Below are 18,863 nucleotides of genomic sequence, written 5' to 3'. Positions count from 1 at the left end.
TCAAATTTTACTTCAATGTGAATGTAGTTGGTTGATTCGAGGTTCGAAGTACCATCAACTATGGCATTACTAAAGCAAATCCCCCTGTCCTTATACTAAACCCACTGTTATGTCCTAAGTTTAAGTTTTTACCTATTCAATTTGTAGGTAATGAAAATTGACTATACAACATAATTTATCCATGCCACATGTTCTCGACACTCGACAGCTTGTTTTCAACCCAACCACAGCTTGTTTTCAACCCAACCGACACAACTAAAACCTAGCTAAACAGAGCAAACATCGTATCTTTTGGGGCTGCTTGAAAAACGTGGGGTTTTAGCAAATGCTGATTCGAAGAAAGCAATGTATATGTAGTACTGGCTGACCCTGTGAAATACAGCATTTGATCTATGTGTTATTTTGGACTTTTAGTGTTGAAAAGGAACGAACAATAAGCACGCGAGGATACACGTATACGCATTTAATAATTAATAGCCCTTCGAGAGAGAAGCAGTGCTCAAAAAAAACAAACAATCTGCAACACGCGGAGGCATATATTTATGTATAATTATATATGAAACGAGAAAGAGAGAGAGTCTTGCAACTTTTGCTCTATTTTTTTGGTCTGTTTTGTTTGGTAGGAGGTTCCTCTCACAACCGTGTTTAAATTATATAGTGACACAGAGTCAGTTGAATTGATTTTTCATCTTATAGTTAAAAATAATAATAATAATAATAAAAAATAAAAATAAAAGACTGAGAGTGAACAGTGAAACGTTTCAAATATGATTAATATTTAAATTATGGTGGTCCTTAATTTGTTTGCACGCTTCCATTTTTTAAGAAATTGATCTTACAGGAAATTTCTTTATTTTTCTTCAAAAATAATTTATGTTCATTCTTCTTAAAAATATTAGTGTATAGGAAACATCATTATGCTATTTATTAACTTATATACTAATTAATGTTATTGTTTATGGAATAATAAATGTAGATCAGTTCCCATCAAAAATTTTAAATAAAAAAAAAAATGTAGATCAGTAACAGTAGATCATTCTCAACCGAGTCAACCCTTTAGAAGGGAGAGGCATCAATTTTTAATTAAGTTTTTTGGATTATTTTTTTAAATAAAATACATGACTAAATAGTCTAAATTATTCTTCTAAAAAAAAACTTAGTCTAAATTATGGCTGAAAAATGTAGTTTTTTATCTTTCTCGGTAGGAAAGCAATCCAAGTGTGACTGGAAGTATAAGGTTTGATCTCTCAAAGGAAAATACGGAGTGAAAGCTCTTGCTTATCTAAAACCCAAGGCAGCTTAGAATTTCAGTAACCTCCAAAATTGATGGGCAGAAAACTATGCCTCATCCCACTGGAGAGCTACTTCAAGATTCAGGCAACTACTCGTGAAAGAGTAGGGTAAGGAGTAATGTACCTTTCAAATTTAGCCTATGATGACATCCAAGAATAGCACAGATGGGTGTTGTAGGACTTAGGAGGTGAAGTACTTATTGCTTTGCTTTGGTCAAGATAAAATCGTCGTGTATATAATGTCATAATTTGCTTGTTTCTTCTTCTTTTTCTTTACATTTCTTAAACAAGACATACATGCGTAGGAGTGAATTGAAATCTCCATTTAATTATCTTTTTGCTTTGTGTTTTAATTGAAAGAGTAGGGTAAGGAGTAATGTACCTTTCAAATTTAGCCTATGATGACATCCAAGAATAGCACAGATGGGTGTTGTAGGACTTAGGAGGTGAAGTACTTATTGCTTTGCTTTGGTCAAGATAAAATCGTCGTGTATATAATGTCATAATTTGCTTGTTTCTTCTTCTTTTTCTTTACATTTCTTAAACAAGACATACATGCGTAGGAGTGAATTGAAATCTCCATTTAATTATCTTTTTGCTTTGTGTTTTAAGTGTTGATAAAACGAAATCCATAGTGACTGTATGCTTGCAAAGTCCACTAATTTCCAAAACACTCTAATCAAACCAATGTATTGCCCTTTTCTTGTTTTTATGTGATGCTAAAAATATTATAAATTTTATGTACTATTTAACATTTATGAATTGATGTGTTTACTAAACACAAAAATAATAATAATAATAATAGTAATAATAATAATAATAATTCTAACATTCGACTATTATATTTTTAAAATTCATTAATCATGTTCATTGTCACATCGATTTGTAAAGATAATATAATAAAATCTATATTCATTTTAGTATTGTTTTCTCCTTTTCAAAATGACCTACTCCCTACTCAAGACGTAAGGTAGCAGAAGCAAATCAAATTGCTGTCTTTTTTTCTCTTTCTTGTTTCTTTATAAGATTTTTTTAATAGTCTAACTCTAACAGCAAATATTGTAGTTTCTGATAGATACAGCCTAAACAGAATCTGCATAAAGAAAAGGAAAAGAGCATCTGTAGTTGTCATGCGGCAACAATATCATTCTTTTCTTGTTTTCAAATAATAAAATGTTTTATTATTATAATATAAATTACACGGCATTGCAAAGAATCTAAAATGTCGTAACACCAAATTCCGAAATGTCATTATAAATATACTTATCTCGCCAGTTCATACGTCTTTGAAAGCAAACTTTGCCATTTCAAAAGTGTTTCTCCTAATAAATGTGTACCACATCTTCTTCTTCTTCTTCTTCTTCTATATTTAAGAAAAATCTTCCTTCTAGTGCAAAATTAACTATGAAACATATTGATACAACGTGATGTTACAAACAAAATGCTTATGAACACATTACAGAGAAGAATAATTTGGAAAGCATCAAAGCCCAACTAAACAACAATGTGATCACTTTGGAAGGAAAATTAAATTACGAATTAAGAAAGTGTTTTTGTTTCGTATTTTGTCATTAAATTTCATCAAATATGAACTGAGTAAAAATGAGTAAAAAAAAAAAAAACGGCAGAACTTGAAAAAGACATGAGGGAACAGAACCAAATTTGGCATGTATCGGACTTTTGGAAATTTCTTAAAATTCATATTGAATAAAAACAAAAATATTTTAAAAGTATTTATTTATTTATTTATTTTTTGTTACTCTTCAATACAGTGGAACCTATTAAATTCTTCTTTAACAGAATGACAATCCACGCGTTAACAAAACGCAAGCGATATTTACCATAAAGTCATGCATTGAATTAAATTCTACGACAGGAACATGCAGTACAATGTCATTTACCATTTATAGTATGATGTACAGCTGCAAGTTTGACGCTATCATGCTCATGCATAAAGTTAAGAAGAGAAATTTTACTTTTAATTCAAACGCGTTTCTTTTATTTATTTATTAATTTATTTTTTAAACCTTTGTCCCCTCTTTTCTTTTGACAAATTGAAGACATGCATGATTCATGATGTTGCTTTATTGATCTTTGATTACGTAAGAATATTCTTATAGAGTTTTAGGAAGTTTATTGGAAAATCTTTGAAGAAAAGTAACTTTCTGTCTAATCTTTTTTTCGTTTTCTTTTTTTAATTTCTGTCTTCACTTTCTTCTGCACTTAATTGAACTAATTACCCTCGATTAGGCTTCAAAAAAAAAATTACCCTCAATTACATTGTTGTAGCTGGTAAGTTAATTCTTTTTACAATTTAAATACCTCAACTCTGTAAAAAGGTATTTAGTATCAAATAATATTATGTTAACAATATCAAAATTTATTAAGTGTGAGATATATCAGCAAAAAATAACTAACTCATTAACAAATAAAAACATGTATTAGTGAGTAGTTATTTTTATACACATGCCTCTCATTTATTGGATTTTAATACCATTAACGTGGTATAATTTGACACAAAATACTTTTTTCAACCCTGCAGGTGCAGCAAGTTTTGGAGATGAGAATCTCAAGCACATAAACACAAAAAAGTTATAAAATTTTCCATCTACACTCGGATGTCATAGATTTTTAACTGAAATTGATTGGAAGCATGCTCAATATCTGTTTGGTTAGCTTATTTTTTGCCAACTTATTTTACTATTCAGCTTATTTTTGCTATCATTCATGAGTCTCACTGCACTTTTTGATACTATTCATGGGTCCCATTGTGCTATTTCAACTAATATTTACCTTTATCTACAGTATTTTCAGTAAAAAAATTTTAATTTCAGCAAAATAAGCGGATCCCAAACAGATCCTCAATTGCTTAACTCCTTTTCATATATAGATTAAAAAAAAAGAAAGATTGGGCAGCAGATGCAATCCCATTAAAATTTTTAAAATAGAAAAATCAAACATTATATAAATGTACAATTGGGTGGAATAGCTCTTATGCATTATTTGTATTTATTTTTTATTTTCTTATTTTATTCTTGGTTTGGGAAATAGTCGACCAACTTATGGAATGACCAATACTAAGAACACGGCTATTTCATAAACATTTTTCACTAGTTATTAGGATAGTAAGTTATTATTGGAATAACATTACTTTTTACATAAACTTTTCACAGTTTTTATTAGTGCATCAATCACAGTAGGATTTTCTATTATTAAAAGTTCAAATTATACATTTAATTTTATTTCGAATATGAGTGTAACTTGAACTTATTAGTAAACTTGATTATGTTTAAGTTTGGTAATATTGTCAATAAATTATAAATAAAAATTTGATATCTTATGAATTTATTTATAAAGTCACACAATTCAATCTCAAGTTTACAAAAGTATATATTTTATATGAGTATACATAAAAACATACAGTATTATATATGTAAATTGAGTCACATACTCACAATCTTGTTTACGAACACATTATTATGTCTAATATTAACTCGTTTAATAATTAAGCATAAAATTAGTCTTAAATTTGGCTAATTTGTTTAACAAACAAGCATAAACAAATATTTTCTTGAATCAAATCCAACTATTCATAACCAACTCAAAATTTATTTACAATTGAATTTGAGACCCTGAATTCCATTTTGTTAATTCATTATAATTGTGACTCTGATTTTTAATCAATCAATTTATTTTCCATTTTGTTTACTGTGACTTTGGTTTGGGACTGAGTTATTTAAGTACTTGTGTATATTTGTTTTTTTTTTTTTTTAAAGAAAGATAACTAGTAGAGAAAGAAGAGGTGTGGTTAAAAATTAAAATCACAAACATTATCACATACATATAAATTCTTATTCTTTATTTCTTCTTGCTTAAAAAAATTGTTCCCATAAAATAAAAATTTATGTCTAATATTAACTCGTTTAATAATTAAGCATAAAATTAGTCTTAAATTTGGCTAATTTGTTTAACAAACAAGCATAAACAAATATTTTCTTGAATCAAATCCAACTATTCATAACCAACTCAAAATTTATTTACAATTGAATTTGAGACCCTGAATTCCATTTTGTTAATTCATTATAATTGTGACTCTGATTTTTAATCAATCAATTTATTTTCCATTTTGTTTACTGTGACTTTGGTTTGGGACTGAGTTATTTAAGTACTTGTGTATATTTGTTTTTTTTTTTTTTTAAAGAAAGATAACTAGTAGAGAAAGAAGAGGTGTGGTTAAAAATTAAAATCACAAACATTATCACATACATATAAATTCTTATTCTTTATTTCTTCTTGCTTAAAAAAATTGTTCCCATAAAATAAAAATTGCGTTTCCCATATGTATACTTTGCATTGCACATGATAAGCCGAGTGACAGATCTGATATAACGTGTGCCAACCGCGGATTCCGAGATTTCCAACAAAATTTGGGAACTGAGACTTAAAAGGGCCATGGGGCCCATCTACGCAGTACGTACTTTTATTCAAAGTCTGATCAAGATCATACGCCGTACAAAAATTGTTACATATTAAATATTGCCACGCGTCACACATCCAAGTCCTTCATAAGATCAAGCTATCAATGTCTCGGTGAACTTTTTTGTTCTCTTTCGCTATCAATGTCTTCGGTAAGATCAAGCTATCGATGTCTTGGGTTTGGGCCTCTTGGTGAACTTCTTTGCTCTCCTTCGCTAGCCCTGCCGACACTTTTTTTAACTTTATATATACATATATATATATATATATATTTTTTTTTTTGGTTAAATAACTTTATATATTTAAACTTTGAAAATAAATGAGATCCACCTTGTGTGTATATTAGTATATAGTAGGGTATTTATGAGAAAATTATGATTATACTACTTATAAACTTAGATGATATGATAATGAAGGTAGGTTCTCAAAAAAAAAATTTAATTGATTTTATTTTAATAATATTAAGATAAATAATTTTTTGACAAATAAGAGTATTTAGTTACCTTATTATTTTCTTGAATGAATGCTCTATCCCACATATACTAAATTTTAAAAAAAGATAAATAAGTTTTGGATACCTTAATTTGTATGTCTCTTTTAGGACAATTAGTATTAATAGTAGTTTTAAAGTCATTATTTTTGAATTAATTATTTTATGTTTGAAATTAACTAATCACTTTATAAGTCTTATATATATATATATATATATATGTTATGTAATATGAAATAACAAAATACAGATTTTATGTACTACATTTTGTGTTTCACTTTTTATGTTTCACTAATCACAACTTGTTATGTGTATTTTTTTTTTTTCATATAAGAAAAATTAAACAAATATATAATAAGTTGTGATTTGTGAAATATAAATTAAAACATAAAAATGACACTAGCTTTGTATTCGTAATAACAGTAACATTACAGCGTGTAAATTGGGTCATAATACCAGTCCAACATATTAGACTTTTCTTGACATGTTTGGCATGGTTAAATTTAGAGTCGTCTTAAACTTTTTATGCGTAAACGGCCTCAAGTCCCATCAGGCATCAAGCACAAAAGGGAAAAAGAGAAAAAGCTTTAAAACGAGGCTCATACAGGTTGGCATTGGAATGGTCTTTTAGTTGACAAATAAATAAAATGAAGGAAGCCAGCACGATCAATAATAATAATAATAATATAATAATATTAACTCTTTTGTTTTTATATATAATAAAAATTTAATATATCTCAATAAATACACAGAATTANATTAAGACTCAAGCTAGAAGTAGTCCTTTTATGATAGTCATCCAGATTTAGATATAACCCAGTTGGCATTTTACATTATTTAATGGTATGTAGAGGTGGCAAAATTGGACATGATCCGTGAACCTGACACGACACTACACGAAATTAGCAGGTAATGAGTAGGGGTGTCAATGTTCGACCAACCCACGAATACGACACGAATCCGACACGAGTTTTTTCGGGTTAGAGTTGGGCCTTAATGGATTTGGGTCATAAACAGGTCGATCCGAAAGCGACATGATAAGAAAGTGTCATAAGTGGGTCAACCCGCAATAGACACATTTGACACGCTAATTTATTTGTATCAACTTGAAATGACCCACTTAACACAACCCGTTTAACTTGTATAACAAATAAATATTTATTTTATTTTACATTTGTCAAATATCTTTCATATCCAACATATATTTTAAATTTAAAAAGAAAAGTAAGTAATTACAAAAATTTACAAGGGATATAATTAGAAATTGAAACTTTACAGACCCTAGAACTACAAATACTTTTTTTTTTTTTGCATAGAACTTGCACAAATAAAATTGGATGGCTTGTGGAAGATGTTATAAATTTGGACATCAACAAAGAATTTATGGATGATAATCGTGGTCATAGTCAGGATTAGTCTACTGTTTGCTTAAATTCTTTTAATATTGATACTTAGCATTTGGAGAGTTCCAATGATATTATATTTTTGTTGAACTATGTTATTTTATTTTTGTTAAATTTTATTATTTTGAATTTAGTTGAAGTGTATGCACTTCTTTTGGAGTGTAAAGAACTTATTTTCTAGATGAATGTTATATTTTTGTTGAATTATATTATTTTGAATGTGGGTTGAAGACTTGAAGTGTATGCACAGGTTTTTGAGATGTAAAAAAATATTTCTAGATGGATGTTATATTTAATATTATGCAACTTGAAATAGGTTGTGTTATATTCATGTCAACCCAACATGACTCGTTTATTAAACGTGTCAAATGGGTCGGGTCAAGTCAACCTGTCTTATTAACAGTAGGATTAGGGTTAAAAGATCATAACAGATTATTAAATGAGTTGGGTTAAGGTTGAGCCATTTAGTCGAATACCCTACCTCAACTCGACACGCTAACCCGAATTAACACCCCTAGTAATGAGTTGAGCCTTAATGGGTTCGTGTCATATTCGGATTGAAACGACTAACCCGTTTAATAAACGGATTGGGTTAGTGTTTAACATATAGAACTTGTTTGACCTGTTTAATTAAATGACATTTTACCAATATACTATTCAAATCTTAAGTATATAAACTTATTAGTTGTTTATGTTTATTTTTTCTTTGACATATTGTGATTGATTATTTGTGATATTGAATATGCTTTTGTTTTGAATGATTATTTGTGATGCAGTTACTCATTAGTTTTGAATTTTATATTAAAAATATTTATTTGCTTGTTTTTTCATAAAATTTTTTTTTTCATTTTGATAAAATCTAATTAACTGGTCAACATAATTGACCCGTTTAATAAATGTGTTGTGATAGGATTGAGAAATCTTAACTCATTTAATAAACATGTTGGGTTAGTATTGATCCTATAGTCGGATACTCATGAGTTGACACAACAGAACCCCACTACACGAATTCTCACCCCTAATGGTATGAGAAAGATAAAAAGGAAGAAGCTGGTAATAAACACTAGTTGAGAGAGAAGGGAAAAAGAAGTATTAATTTTAATTTTTTGCCTACTCATCAAGTTTTGTTTTTTGGCTGTTCTTTTCTTCATAAATTTAGATTCTTCAACAACTAAGGTACAAATACAGTTCATTGGAAGGTCAGCTCAGAAGCAGAACTATATCATAATTTATTTTTATTTTTCTATATAATAAATTTTTTTTAGTGAAAAATAAAAGGAAAAAAAAAATACAAAAGTCGGTTGAGAGAATCTTGTTTAAGCTAATATTTAAATCATTGCAGTAGAGTATTAAATTTTCTTCCCATGTTATCAATCACTTATTTCTAACGACTACCCATTAATGGCTGCCATGAGTTTATTCGAATTGCTGAAGCAAGCGAAGTAGCTGGCAAAATCATCTTTCCAGGCCATATCCACTTGAAAACATACACTACCTAGTTGAAAAAAAAAAGGTACTGAAAACTGAGTGTAGAAGATTCAAGAGGGAGAAAAGCTTTCTCATTTGAAAAATTCAAGTAGTAACGTTGACAGGACCGTATACACTAAACAGTTATTATCAATGTCAAAGCTTCTTTAGAACTTAGCAGCTTAACAAATAAAAAGATCCAAATCGATGATAAAATCTGACTGGGTTGAATGCGACAGATTAGACACTAAACAGTAAACACTACACTATCTTTTCATATCTATCAATTAAAGGATTAGACTCTCCAAATTTTAGTCTCATAAATACCTTCCATTTCGACTATTGTATACTGATCGATACATCAACCTAAAGATCAACTGGAGATTAGAATTAATGCAGGTAAAACAATTGAAAAAGAAGAAAATGGAACTCTTATAAATTCAAACACCAAATCCAAATTAAGTAAAAGAATTGGAGAGATCGAAGGTTAGGTGAAATAATGACATTTTCTACAAAATACTTTCATTATTGATAATTTTAGAGACAAATTAAGTATATATCATCATGATATAATTCATGAATTAAACCAGCTCGCAAAAAATAGCTCTTTTGCTATACAGATTACAGAATTTGATACAATTTACATATCATACATCCCTGAGTGGAAATTCATGAACCCCATTTCTCTTCAGGATTTTTATCCTTATTATTAGACAATTAGAATATTTAAAACTATAACACGTGTTCCTCCTCCTTTTTTGTTGAGCTAACAATGCGTTCGATACCTGTATAATATACAAGAACAAACTCCTCCTTTCAAGTCGAATCCTTTTCCTTTCTTTCCTTGTCCCTCCGACTATGAAGCGCCAGAAAGAGCTTAACTTGTTCTCCAAAAAACACACTCACGCACACTGTAAACTTGTCTACCAATCACCTCTTTCAGACTTCACAAAAGTGTGAGCTTTATATACTGTGCCCGACTCATTTAGTCGATTAAGAATCCAAAGCAAATGGAGTCTGCAAGAGATCATAAGGAGCCCAAAGAGCATCCAAAGGGCACGGTCTATTAGCGTCGAGTCGAGCCCAAGGCTTGCCTTTTCCACTCCAATGCAAAAGACTCACAGGACCCGGATGCAAATCCCTACAAAGTCCACGAAAATTATCGCCACCAAGTCCATGTTGGTTCCATTTATGATCAACCGGAGCTATTTTCCCAGCAAACACAAGCAGAAACGGTGGAAGAGAACCCAACTGGTAAATCCTCATCCTCTTCTGCAACTCCATCCATTCCTCGATTTTGTTCGTAAAATCACCAGCTCTCCATCGATCAAGATCGATAACCATCACACCCGTGTTGAAATAACAAGGCTTTCGGTTCGCAAAAGTGAGTGACAAAGAAGGGTTGGACCAAAAAGTGGGAGTAAAGTAGGAAGTGAAATTCGCATTGCAGTACTCAGGAGCAGCGAGGACCGTGTCGTCGCCACCGAGCGGAGTAGCGGCGAGTTTCGCAATGTCGTCGACGAGTACGAGGTCGGAGTCGAGGTAAACGACTCGTCGTACACACGAAGGCAAGATGATTGGCAAGTAGCTCCGAGCGTAGTTTAATGGACAGTCCAAAGCTGAGCGAATAGAGGTGGAGATGAGGCCCGACACGTGGGCGTCGTCAAAAGGGTAGATTTGGAACTTCAAGTAAGGAAAGGAGGTGGATAGCGTGGCGCGTAGGAGCGACGCGTTGGCGGTGGCGGTGGTGACAAAGTGGAAGATGTTGTTTTCTGGGCACGAAGAGTGTTGGAGAACCGACAGAATTGCAGCCATTGAACCCCGGATGTATTGGGTGTCTAGGGTCATCGCCACGTGGACTGCTCCATCGTAGCAAATAACGTTGTTGTTGTTGTCGTTGTTGTTGTGGTTTGTGTTTGTGTTGGTGTTGGTTATGGAAGGGCAATCCGGGGAGTTATAGAATTGAGGAGCTTCTTTGAATTGTTGAGAGAGAGTGAGAATGGTGGCATTGGAGAGAAGAGAAAGTGAAAGGAAGAGAAAGGAAAAGAGTAATGGTTTAGGCATAGTTAGAGATCTAAGGGGTTTGGGTGTGTGTGTGAGTGAGGTTATATAAAGGTTGAAAATTTTGAACACGGTTTTGGTTGAATTTTAAAATAAGAGAGAGAGAGAGAGAGAGAGAGAGAGAGAGGAATATAGCTGGATCGATGGGCTAGCTGGAATGGAATGAGTGCAGTGCAGAGAGGCTGAGTCAAGATTTTGAAGGAGAAGTTTGGTGGGTTCAGAATGGTCATTGTGCAGAAGAGATGGGTTTTGTACCTTTTTTATTACGGATTCCCTTAAGGTCCTACATCTCTTTCTCAGGTACTTGTCACTTTTTTTCTTTTTCTTTTTTCTTTTTCTTGTAAAGTTAGAGGAAGAAAATTCAAAAAAGGAAAATGTAAGTTTTAGAGAGAGAGACAGAGAGGTTGCTTCAGAAAAAGAATAGTGACGTATAAATTGTTACCTACTTTTTTTTACTGAATTTGCCTTTTATTTTTATTTAAGGGTGTGGTAGGTTCCAATAGAGTTTGTGAAGGAGAATGCTAATTTTTCAGTAAAAAAAAAATTCAATGTCTTACCTAAATTGGTTGCTTTAAGAAAAAAAAAATTAAAGATGCACCCAATTTCACATGTAATTCCACAACGTAAATTCTAGACAATTTATGCCGACTGCTGATTATATACGTCCAGAATTTTTAATTGACCAAATCAACAAGTTATAATATATAGTTGAAAATAAATATGTCTTTATCATTATTGACTTATAGAATTCGTAATTTTTTATTTAAGGAATGGAATTATTAAGGAAAAGAAAAAAAAAATTATTGTTTCACACTCTTTGATGTGAAATGTTTCACACAATATCCAAATGTTTACGCTTTACACATGATATGAAAGAACGTGTATATAATATAAAATAATGTGACCATTATTGGATAGAAACAATCAATTTTCAAAGCTCAAATAAAAATGGTTTTGTGGTGAATTTGAGTTTGGATTAACTTTTTCCTCTTAGTTTGTTAGTTTATTTATATGTCTACAATTTTAATTCTTTTTTTGAATACTAATGGGTAATGATTCTCTACCTTTTGACGGTCCAATAATCCAAGGGTTGTCCAACTAAATTTTCCATTTATAGGAAAACGATGAATAAAAGGGTGGTTCCTTGGAAATCAGAAATAGTGCGATTCACGTAAGTGGGAGGGTGATACTAGCTCCCTTAAGTCCATAAACAACAATCATGGGAGCAAATCCCCCTAAACAAATCCTATTCCACTTTCACGCCCTTATTTTGAATGGAGGGAATCGTAGTCATGCTATGCCTATATATAATGTTATGATTCTAGTGTCTCACATGTTATGATATTTAGATATCCTTTCTTTGTAAGTCGGTTTTTAAGGATAAATACTACCCATGAGTTTGTATCATATAAAAAGAAATGTATATTAGCACCACATTGGTGTCACTCTACCCACTCCGATCCAAAATTGTGTGGATGAGCGATCCATTGTGATCCCTAGTATCAACAAGTACAATTATATTTTTATTATAAAAAAATAAAAATCCAATCGCCCATGCATTGAAGAATCTTCAATGTTGAATCATTGCCAAATTCTTCTATGCCTTGGGCTTGACCTCAGCTATCGTTTTTCGAATGGATTGGAAAAATCCATATGGCATGGTTGTTGAAGCTTTAACCGTCATATTATAATCTCTGTCATTTAGCAGTAGAAGTTTCATTTTTCATTTTCGATCATCTCTCATATATTGAAGTTGAACCATCGCACTCCAGGGAAAATGTATTCTTCAGCGACCAAACTCCAAAGTCTCAAAGACTTCCAAACAAGCAGAGCATTTAAAATAAAACAAAAAATGAACCATGCTTTATAACCAAGCTTACGCTCTTCTAAAGGTACGTGCCACCTTCTATACTGTAGGCGAAAAAACTTATGTCACATTTTTTCCAGAACGCATCCTGGAAAGCTCAGTTGTATTGAATTATGTGGTAGGAGTTGCTATTAATTAATTGTAGAAAATTACTCCTATAAAGCTTTGTAAGCAAACCAACTGGAATTTTATATGTATTAATTATGTGTCTATCATGCTTGGGCATGTTTTAGTTTGGGGATATAAAATTATAAATAAAGAAGCACCAGTCCTCTCCATGTGGCTTGATTTAGATTTTATTTTATTTAGTGAGTTAGCTGAATTGATAATTTTTTTTTAATTATTGATTGAGATTAAATCCAGCCCACGTAAAAAAGAAATCATAAAAAAACATGTTTGAGAGAGAGATGTGTTAACAATATTACATCATCCAATAACTTATTATTGAATTTATATTTTGAAAATTTCACATTTAGATTATATATTCTTAACATGCATGCTAATTTTTATACAATTCGGATGTTATTTATCATTTAATCTACAAACTCATTTTTTATGCATTATTTTAAACTAGCATGTAACTCATGCAAGCGTATGGATGCATTTAAAATTAGGAATGGCAACGGAGTAGGTTCGGGCCGGGTTTTTTTATACCCGGACCTAACTCGCGGGTCTGCTCCCAAAAACTTGAACCTGGCTTGTTTATTAAACAGGTTTTTTTCTTAACCCCAAACTCGGCCCGTCAAGCACCCACGGACCCCGCCAGCCATGCCACGATTTGGGCCTCAACCGTGGCCCAATTTGAAAAAAAAAAAAAAAAATCTACCCAAATTCATTATTTTTGAAAATGTGTTTGCCAGATTCTTGTATTTGCCCAGATTCAAGGCTTAAATCTGGGCAAACATAAATTTTTTTTTTTATACTAGCAAGAGTATACTTAGGTAGATAAAATCAAAGAAATCGAAGAATGAAATACCCACATACAAAAATTGTTGAAAAATAATAAAGATTTGAGGATCGGCAAAGAAAATCAAAGAATGAAATTGAAAAATTGAAAAAAAAAAAAAAGACCCACTAGGAAATCATGGATGAACAATGACCAAAGATTTATGATTTTCCCTTTCAAAATCACAAAAACAAACACAAATTCTAACACAAACACAAACACAAATTCAGATTTATGATTTTCCCGTTCAAAATCACAAACACAAATACAAAATTTCAAATTTATGATTTTCCCTTTCAAAATCACAAACACAAACACAAATCCTAACACAAACACAAACAACTCAAATGATTGAAACAAAATGAAGCCAGTTAAAAAAAATAATAATAAAAAAATAAAATAAAAGAAAGACAAATAGAGAACGAGGTGGCCTAGTCCAGTGGAGACACATGGAGCAAGCAAGGCAGTTGGAGGTGCAAGTGATGGCCGGAGGTGAAGGACTTTAGGTTAATCAGGCCAACGATGACGTATGTTCAGGCTGACGGTGACAAATCAGAGGTTGGGGGTGAGAGAGAGGGAGTAACCGAGTGAGAATGGGAGAGGAGATAGAGAGTAGGCAGTGGCTTGAGTGAACTGATTGTGTGATATGGGTATGGGATTAGGGCTTTTTTTTTTTTTTTTTTAATCTTATACATGTGTGTGTGTGGGGGGGGGGGGTATTTTAGTATTTTTAACTTATATATAAATGGGTCGGGTTCGAGTTTGGGTCTAGGTTCGGGCTGGGTTTTTGAAAAAACCCAGACCTAACTTGGACCCGCTTAGGTTTTTTTTTTTTTTTTTTTAACCCATACCCAACCCTATAATTTATTGAACCAAGTAAAATCCAACTCATTAGGGTCGGGCCAAGCCGGGTATCCGCGGGTCGAAAATAAATTGCCATCCCTATTTAAAATTAAACGCAATTTTTATTATAAAAATATAAATAATTAGTCAAATTATTAATAAAAAAGTAGTATGTAACACGTGCATTAATGCATATGTATAGATATATTTAAAATTAAACACAATTTTTATCATAAAAATATAAATAATTAGTCAAATTAATTTTTTTTTAAATAAACATAATTAGTCACATATTAAAATTATTACCTAAATTTAATACTACTTATGATCATTTTTTTTCTTCTAATTTTTAATAGAATAGAACGTGTGATGATTTTTATTGAGTATATGTTTTTTTTTTAAAATTTTATAGTTCATTAATATTAGATTCTTAGTATTATGCATTCATTAATTCACTTGGCACAAAAATTAAAAAATTTAAGTGGACACATGGCACAAACTTAAGTAGATAATTATGGTGTGGTCCCCACATAAATTTAGACACATAGCGCAAAACTAGATTCTAATTTCAAATTATAATTGATTTTTCTCTAAGTTTTGTCTATTAGTGTATATATATATATATATATATATATATAGGCATTATAGGCAAAACTTGAAATTTTCGAGCATGGAAAACGTAAGGAGATAATGTAATTTAACGATGAATTTGTCAAATTCACATTCAATTAAAAAATATTAAATGGTGTAATATTACTTATATATATATATATATATACAAAATAGAATTTCTACTCTAGCCTAATCTAAGTGTATATGTGTGTGAAACTCCCTCCTAGAGACTTGAACCCCGACCCTTACCTCCCACACTCCACAAGCACTTATACTTGTGAAGTAACCATCGCACTAAGGGTATAACATTACTTAAAGTTACACTAGATGTAACTTGAACTCAACCATATATCCATTCTTTTAAAGGATCTTATTAACAAGTTCTCTTAGGACATTTGTTAATGGATCGTTTTAGGAAAATTTTAATATCATTTTTATGGGTAATATATAAAGCTATAAAAAAAATTCAGTTATTTTTTTCTTTTACCATAAAAAAATTCTAAAAATATTTCATAAATCAATGTGACAATGTCCTAACCGCTAACTTTTCCTTTATTTAAAAACAATAATTAATTTTCAATGACTAAAAATCAAATTTTTTTTACTTTTTTCATTAAATTTTTTTTTTCATAAACTAATGTCCTCAGCGCATCATTAACTTTTCTTCAAAATAAATGGTGATGATTCTTATCGATTGATATTTGTATATATATTTTTTCCAACATTCTCATAATTGATCCTTTCTTTCTCTTCAATATAGGTGGAAGAACGCGATAAAAACTCTCCTTATTTACGGGCCCAAAAGCAAATGATTGAAGGCAACATTGCATGGTACACTTGTTGGTATATTCTGATTCTTTCTCCAATTTGTTTTTGGGTGCATGTTGGTAGCAAGGGAGTCAATACCGTACCAGAGGCTGTACTGGTTTGGCCACCAGTACAATATATTTCGGATACCAGTCAATACCGGTGTACCGTTTCGGGTTTACCGCTACTTTTTATATTTATAAAAAAAAAGTTATATATATATATATGTGTGTGTGTGTATATATATATATATATTATAATAAATATAAAAGTTTAGCATAAAACATTTCCTCAATTCAGAACTAATTATTCATAGTTTTAGACTTTAGTATCAATTAAAAGAAAAGAAAAAAAAACACAATATAAAAAATAGAAAGCTTAAAAGTTACCATTGCATACTAAGAAAACAAATAATACTAATAAGTTAATGCAAATAAGTTATCATTCTGCTCTAACAAAAATTCAAAAATTACAAAACTTAATTAAAAAAAAAAAATTTTCTAAAAAAAAAAAAGAACAAATAGAGAACGAGGTGGCCTGGTCCAGTGGAGACACATGGAGGAAGCGAGGCGGTTGCAGGTGCAAGTGATGGCCGGAGGTGAAGGACTTTAGGTTAATCAGGCCAACGATGACGTATGTTCAGGCTAGCGGTGACAGATCAGAGGTTGGGGGTGAGAGAGAGGGAGTAACCGAGTGAGAATGGGAGAGGAGATACAGAGTAGGCAGTGGCCTGAGTGAACTGATTGTGTGAAATGGGATGGGATTAGGGCTTTTTTTTTTTAATCTTATACATGTGTGTGTGTGTGCGTGTGTGTGTGTGTGTATTTTAGTATTTTTAACTTATATATAAACGGGTCGGGTTTGAGTCTGGGTCCAGGTTCGGGCCAGGTTTTTGAAAAAACCCGGACCTAACTCGGACCCGCTTAGGTTTTTTTTTTTTTTTTTAATAACCCATACCCAACCCTATAATTTATTGAACCCAGTAAAATCCAACTCATTAGGGTCGGGCCAAGCCGAGTATCCGTGGGTCGAAAATAAATTGCCATCCCTATTTAAAATTAAACGCAATTTTTATTATAAAAATATAAATAATTAGTCAAATTATTAATAAAAAAAGTAGTATGTAACACATGCATTAATGCATATGTATAGATATATTTAAAATTAAACACAATTTTTATCATAAAAATATAAATAATTAGTCAAATTAATTTTTTTTAAATAAACATAATTAGTCACATATTAAAATTATTACCTAGATATAATACTACTTATGATCATTTTTTTTTCTAATTTTTAATAGAATAGAACGTGTGATGATTTTTATTGAGTATATGTTTTTTTTTTTTTAATTTTATACTTCATTAATATTAGATTTTTAGTATTATGCATTCATTAATTCACTTGGCACAAAAATTAAAAAATTTAAGTGGACACATGACACAAACTTAAGTAAATAATTATGGTGTGGTCCCCACATAAATTTAAACACATAGCGCAAAACTAGATTCTAATTTCAAATTATAATTGATTTTTCTCTAAGTTTTGTCTATTAGTATATATATATATATAGGCATTATAGGCAAAACTTGAAATTTTCGAGCATGGAAAACGTAAGGAGATAATGTAATTTAACGATGAATTTGTCAAATTCACATTCAATTAAAAAATATTAAGTGGTGTAATATTACTTTTATATATATATATATATACAAAATAGAATTTCTACTCTAACCTAATCTAAGTGTATATGTGTGTGAAACTCCCTCTTGGAGACTTGAACCCCGACCCTTACCTCCCACACTCTACAATCACTTATACTTGTGATGTAACCATCGCACTAAGGATATAACATTACTTAAAGTTACACTAGATGTAACTTGAACTCAACCATATATCCATTCTTTTAAAGGATCTTATTAACAAGTTCTCTTAGGACATTTGTTAATGGATCGTTTTAGGAAAATTTTAATATCATTTTTATGGGTAATATATAAAGCTATAAAAAAAAATTCAGTTATTTTTTTCTTTTGCCATAAAAAATTTCTAAAAATATTTCATAAATCAATGTGACAATGTCCTAACCGCTAACTTTTCCTTTATTTAAAAACAATAATTAATTTTCAATGACTAAAAATCTTTTTTTTTTTACTTTTTTCATTAAATTTTTTTTTTTTCATAAACTAATGTCCTCAGCGCGTCATTAACTTTTTCTTCAAAATAAATGGTGATGATTCTTATCGATTGATATATGTATATATATTTTTTCCAACATTCTCATAATTGATCCTTTCTTTCTCTTCAATATAGGTGGAAGAACACGATAAAAACTCTCCTTATTTACGGGCCCAAAAGCAAATGATGGAAGGCAACATTGCATGGTACACTTGTTGGTATATTCTGATTCTTTCTCCAATTTTTTTTTGGGTGCATGTTGGTAGCAAGGGAGTCAATACCGTACCAGAGGCTGTACCGGTTTGGCCACCGGTACGATATATTTCGGATACTGATCAATACCGGTGTACCGTTTCGAGTTTACCACTACTTTTTATATTTATAAATATATATATATATATATATATATATATATATATATATA

At 30.8% G+C, this 18,863-nt stretch overlaps 1 protein-coding gene across 1 annotated transcript; it reads right to left on the bottom strand.

Moving 5' to 3' along the window:
• Positions 1 to 9,633: 9,633 nt before the first annotated feature.
• LOC112011992 (probable galacturonosyltransferase-like 1) lies at positions 9,634 to 11,427 on the bottom strand. Its single transcript, XM_024044351.2, has one exon. It carries the CDS (start codon positions 11,190 to 11,192, stop codon positions 10,122 to 10,124), a length of 1,071 nt encoding a protein of 356 aa, XP_023900119.1. The 5' UTR covers positions 11,193 to 11,427; the 3' UTR covers positions 9,634 to 10,121.
• Positions 11,428 to 18,863: the final 7,436 nt, after the last annotated feature.

Source organism: Quercus suber, unplaced genomic scaffold (genome assembly GCF_002906115.3).
Source record: "Quercus suber isolate HL8 unplaced genomic scaffold, Cork oak 2.0 scaffold_52, whole genome shotgun sequence".
Classification (NCBI taxonomy): domain Eukaryota; kingdom Viridiplantae; phylum Streptophyta; class Magnoliopsida; order Fagales; family Fagaceae; genus Quercus; species Quercus suber.
This window is presented reverse-complemented; position numbering and strand designations above follow the sequence as displayed.

Bases quoted from the DNA above. Each gene is read 5' to 3' on its own strand.
- LOC112011992 (XM_024044351.2), bottom strand. From the start codon at position 11,192: ATGCCTAAACCATTACTCTTTTCCTTTCTCTTCCTTTCACTTTCTCTT.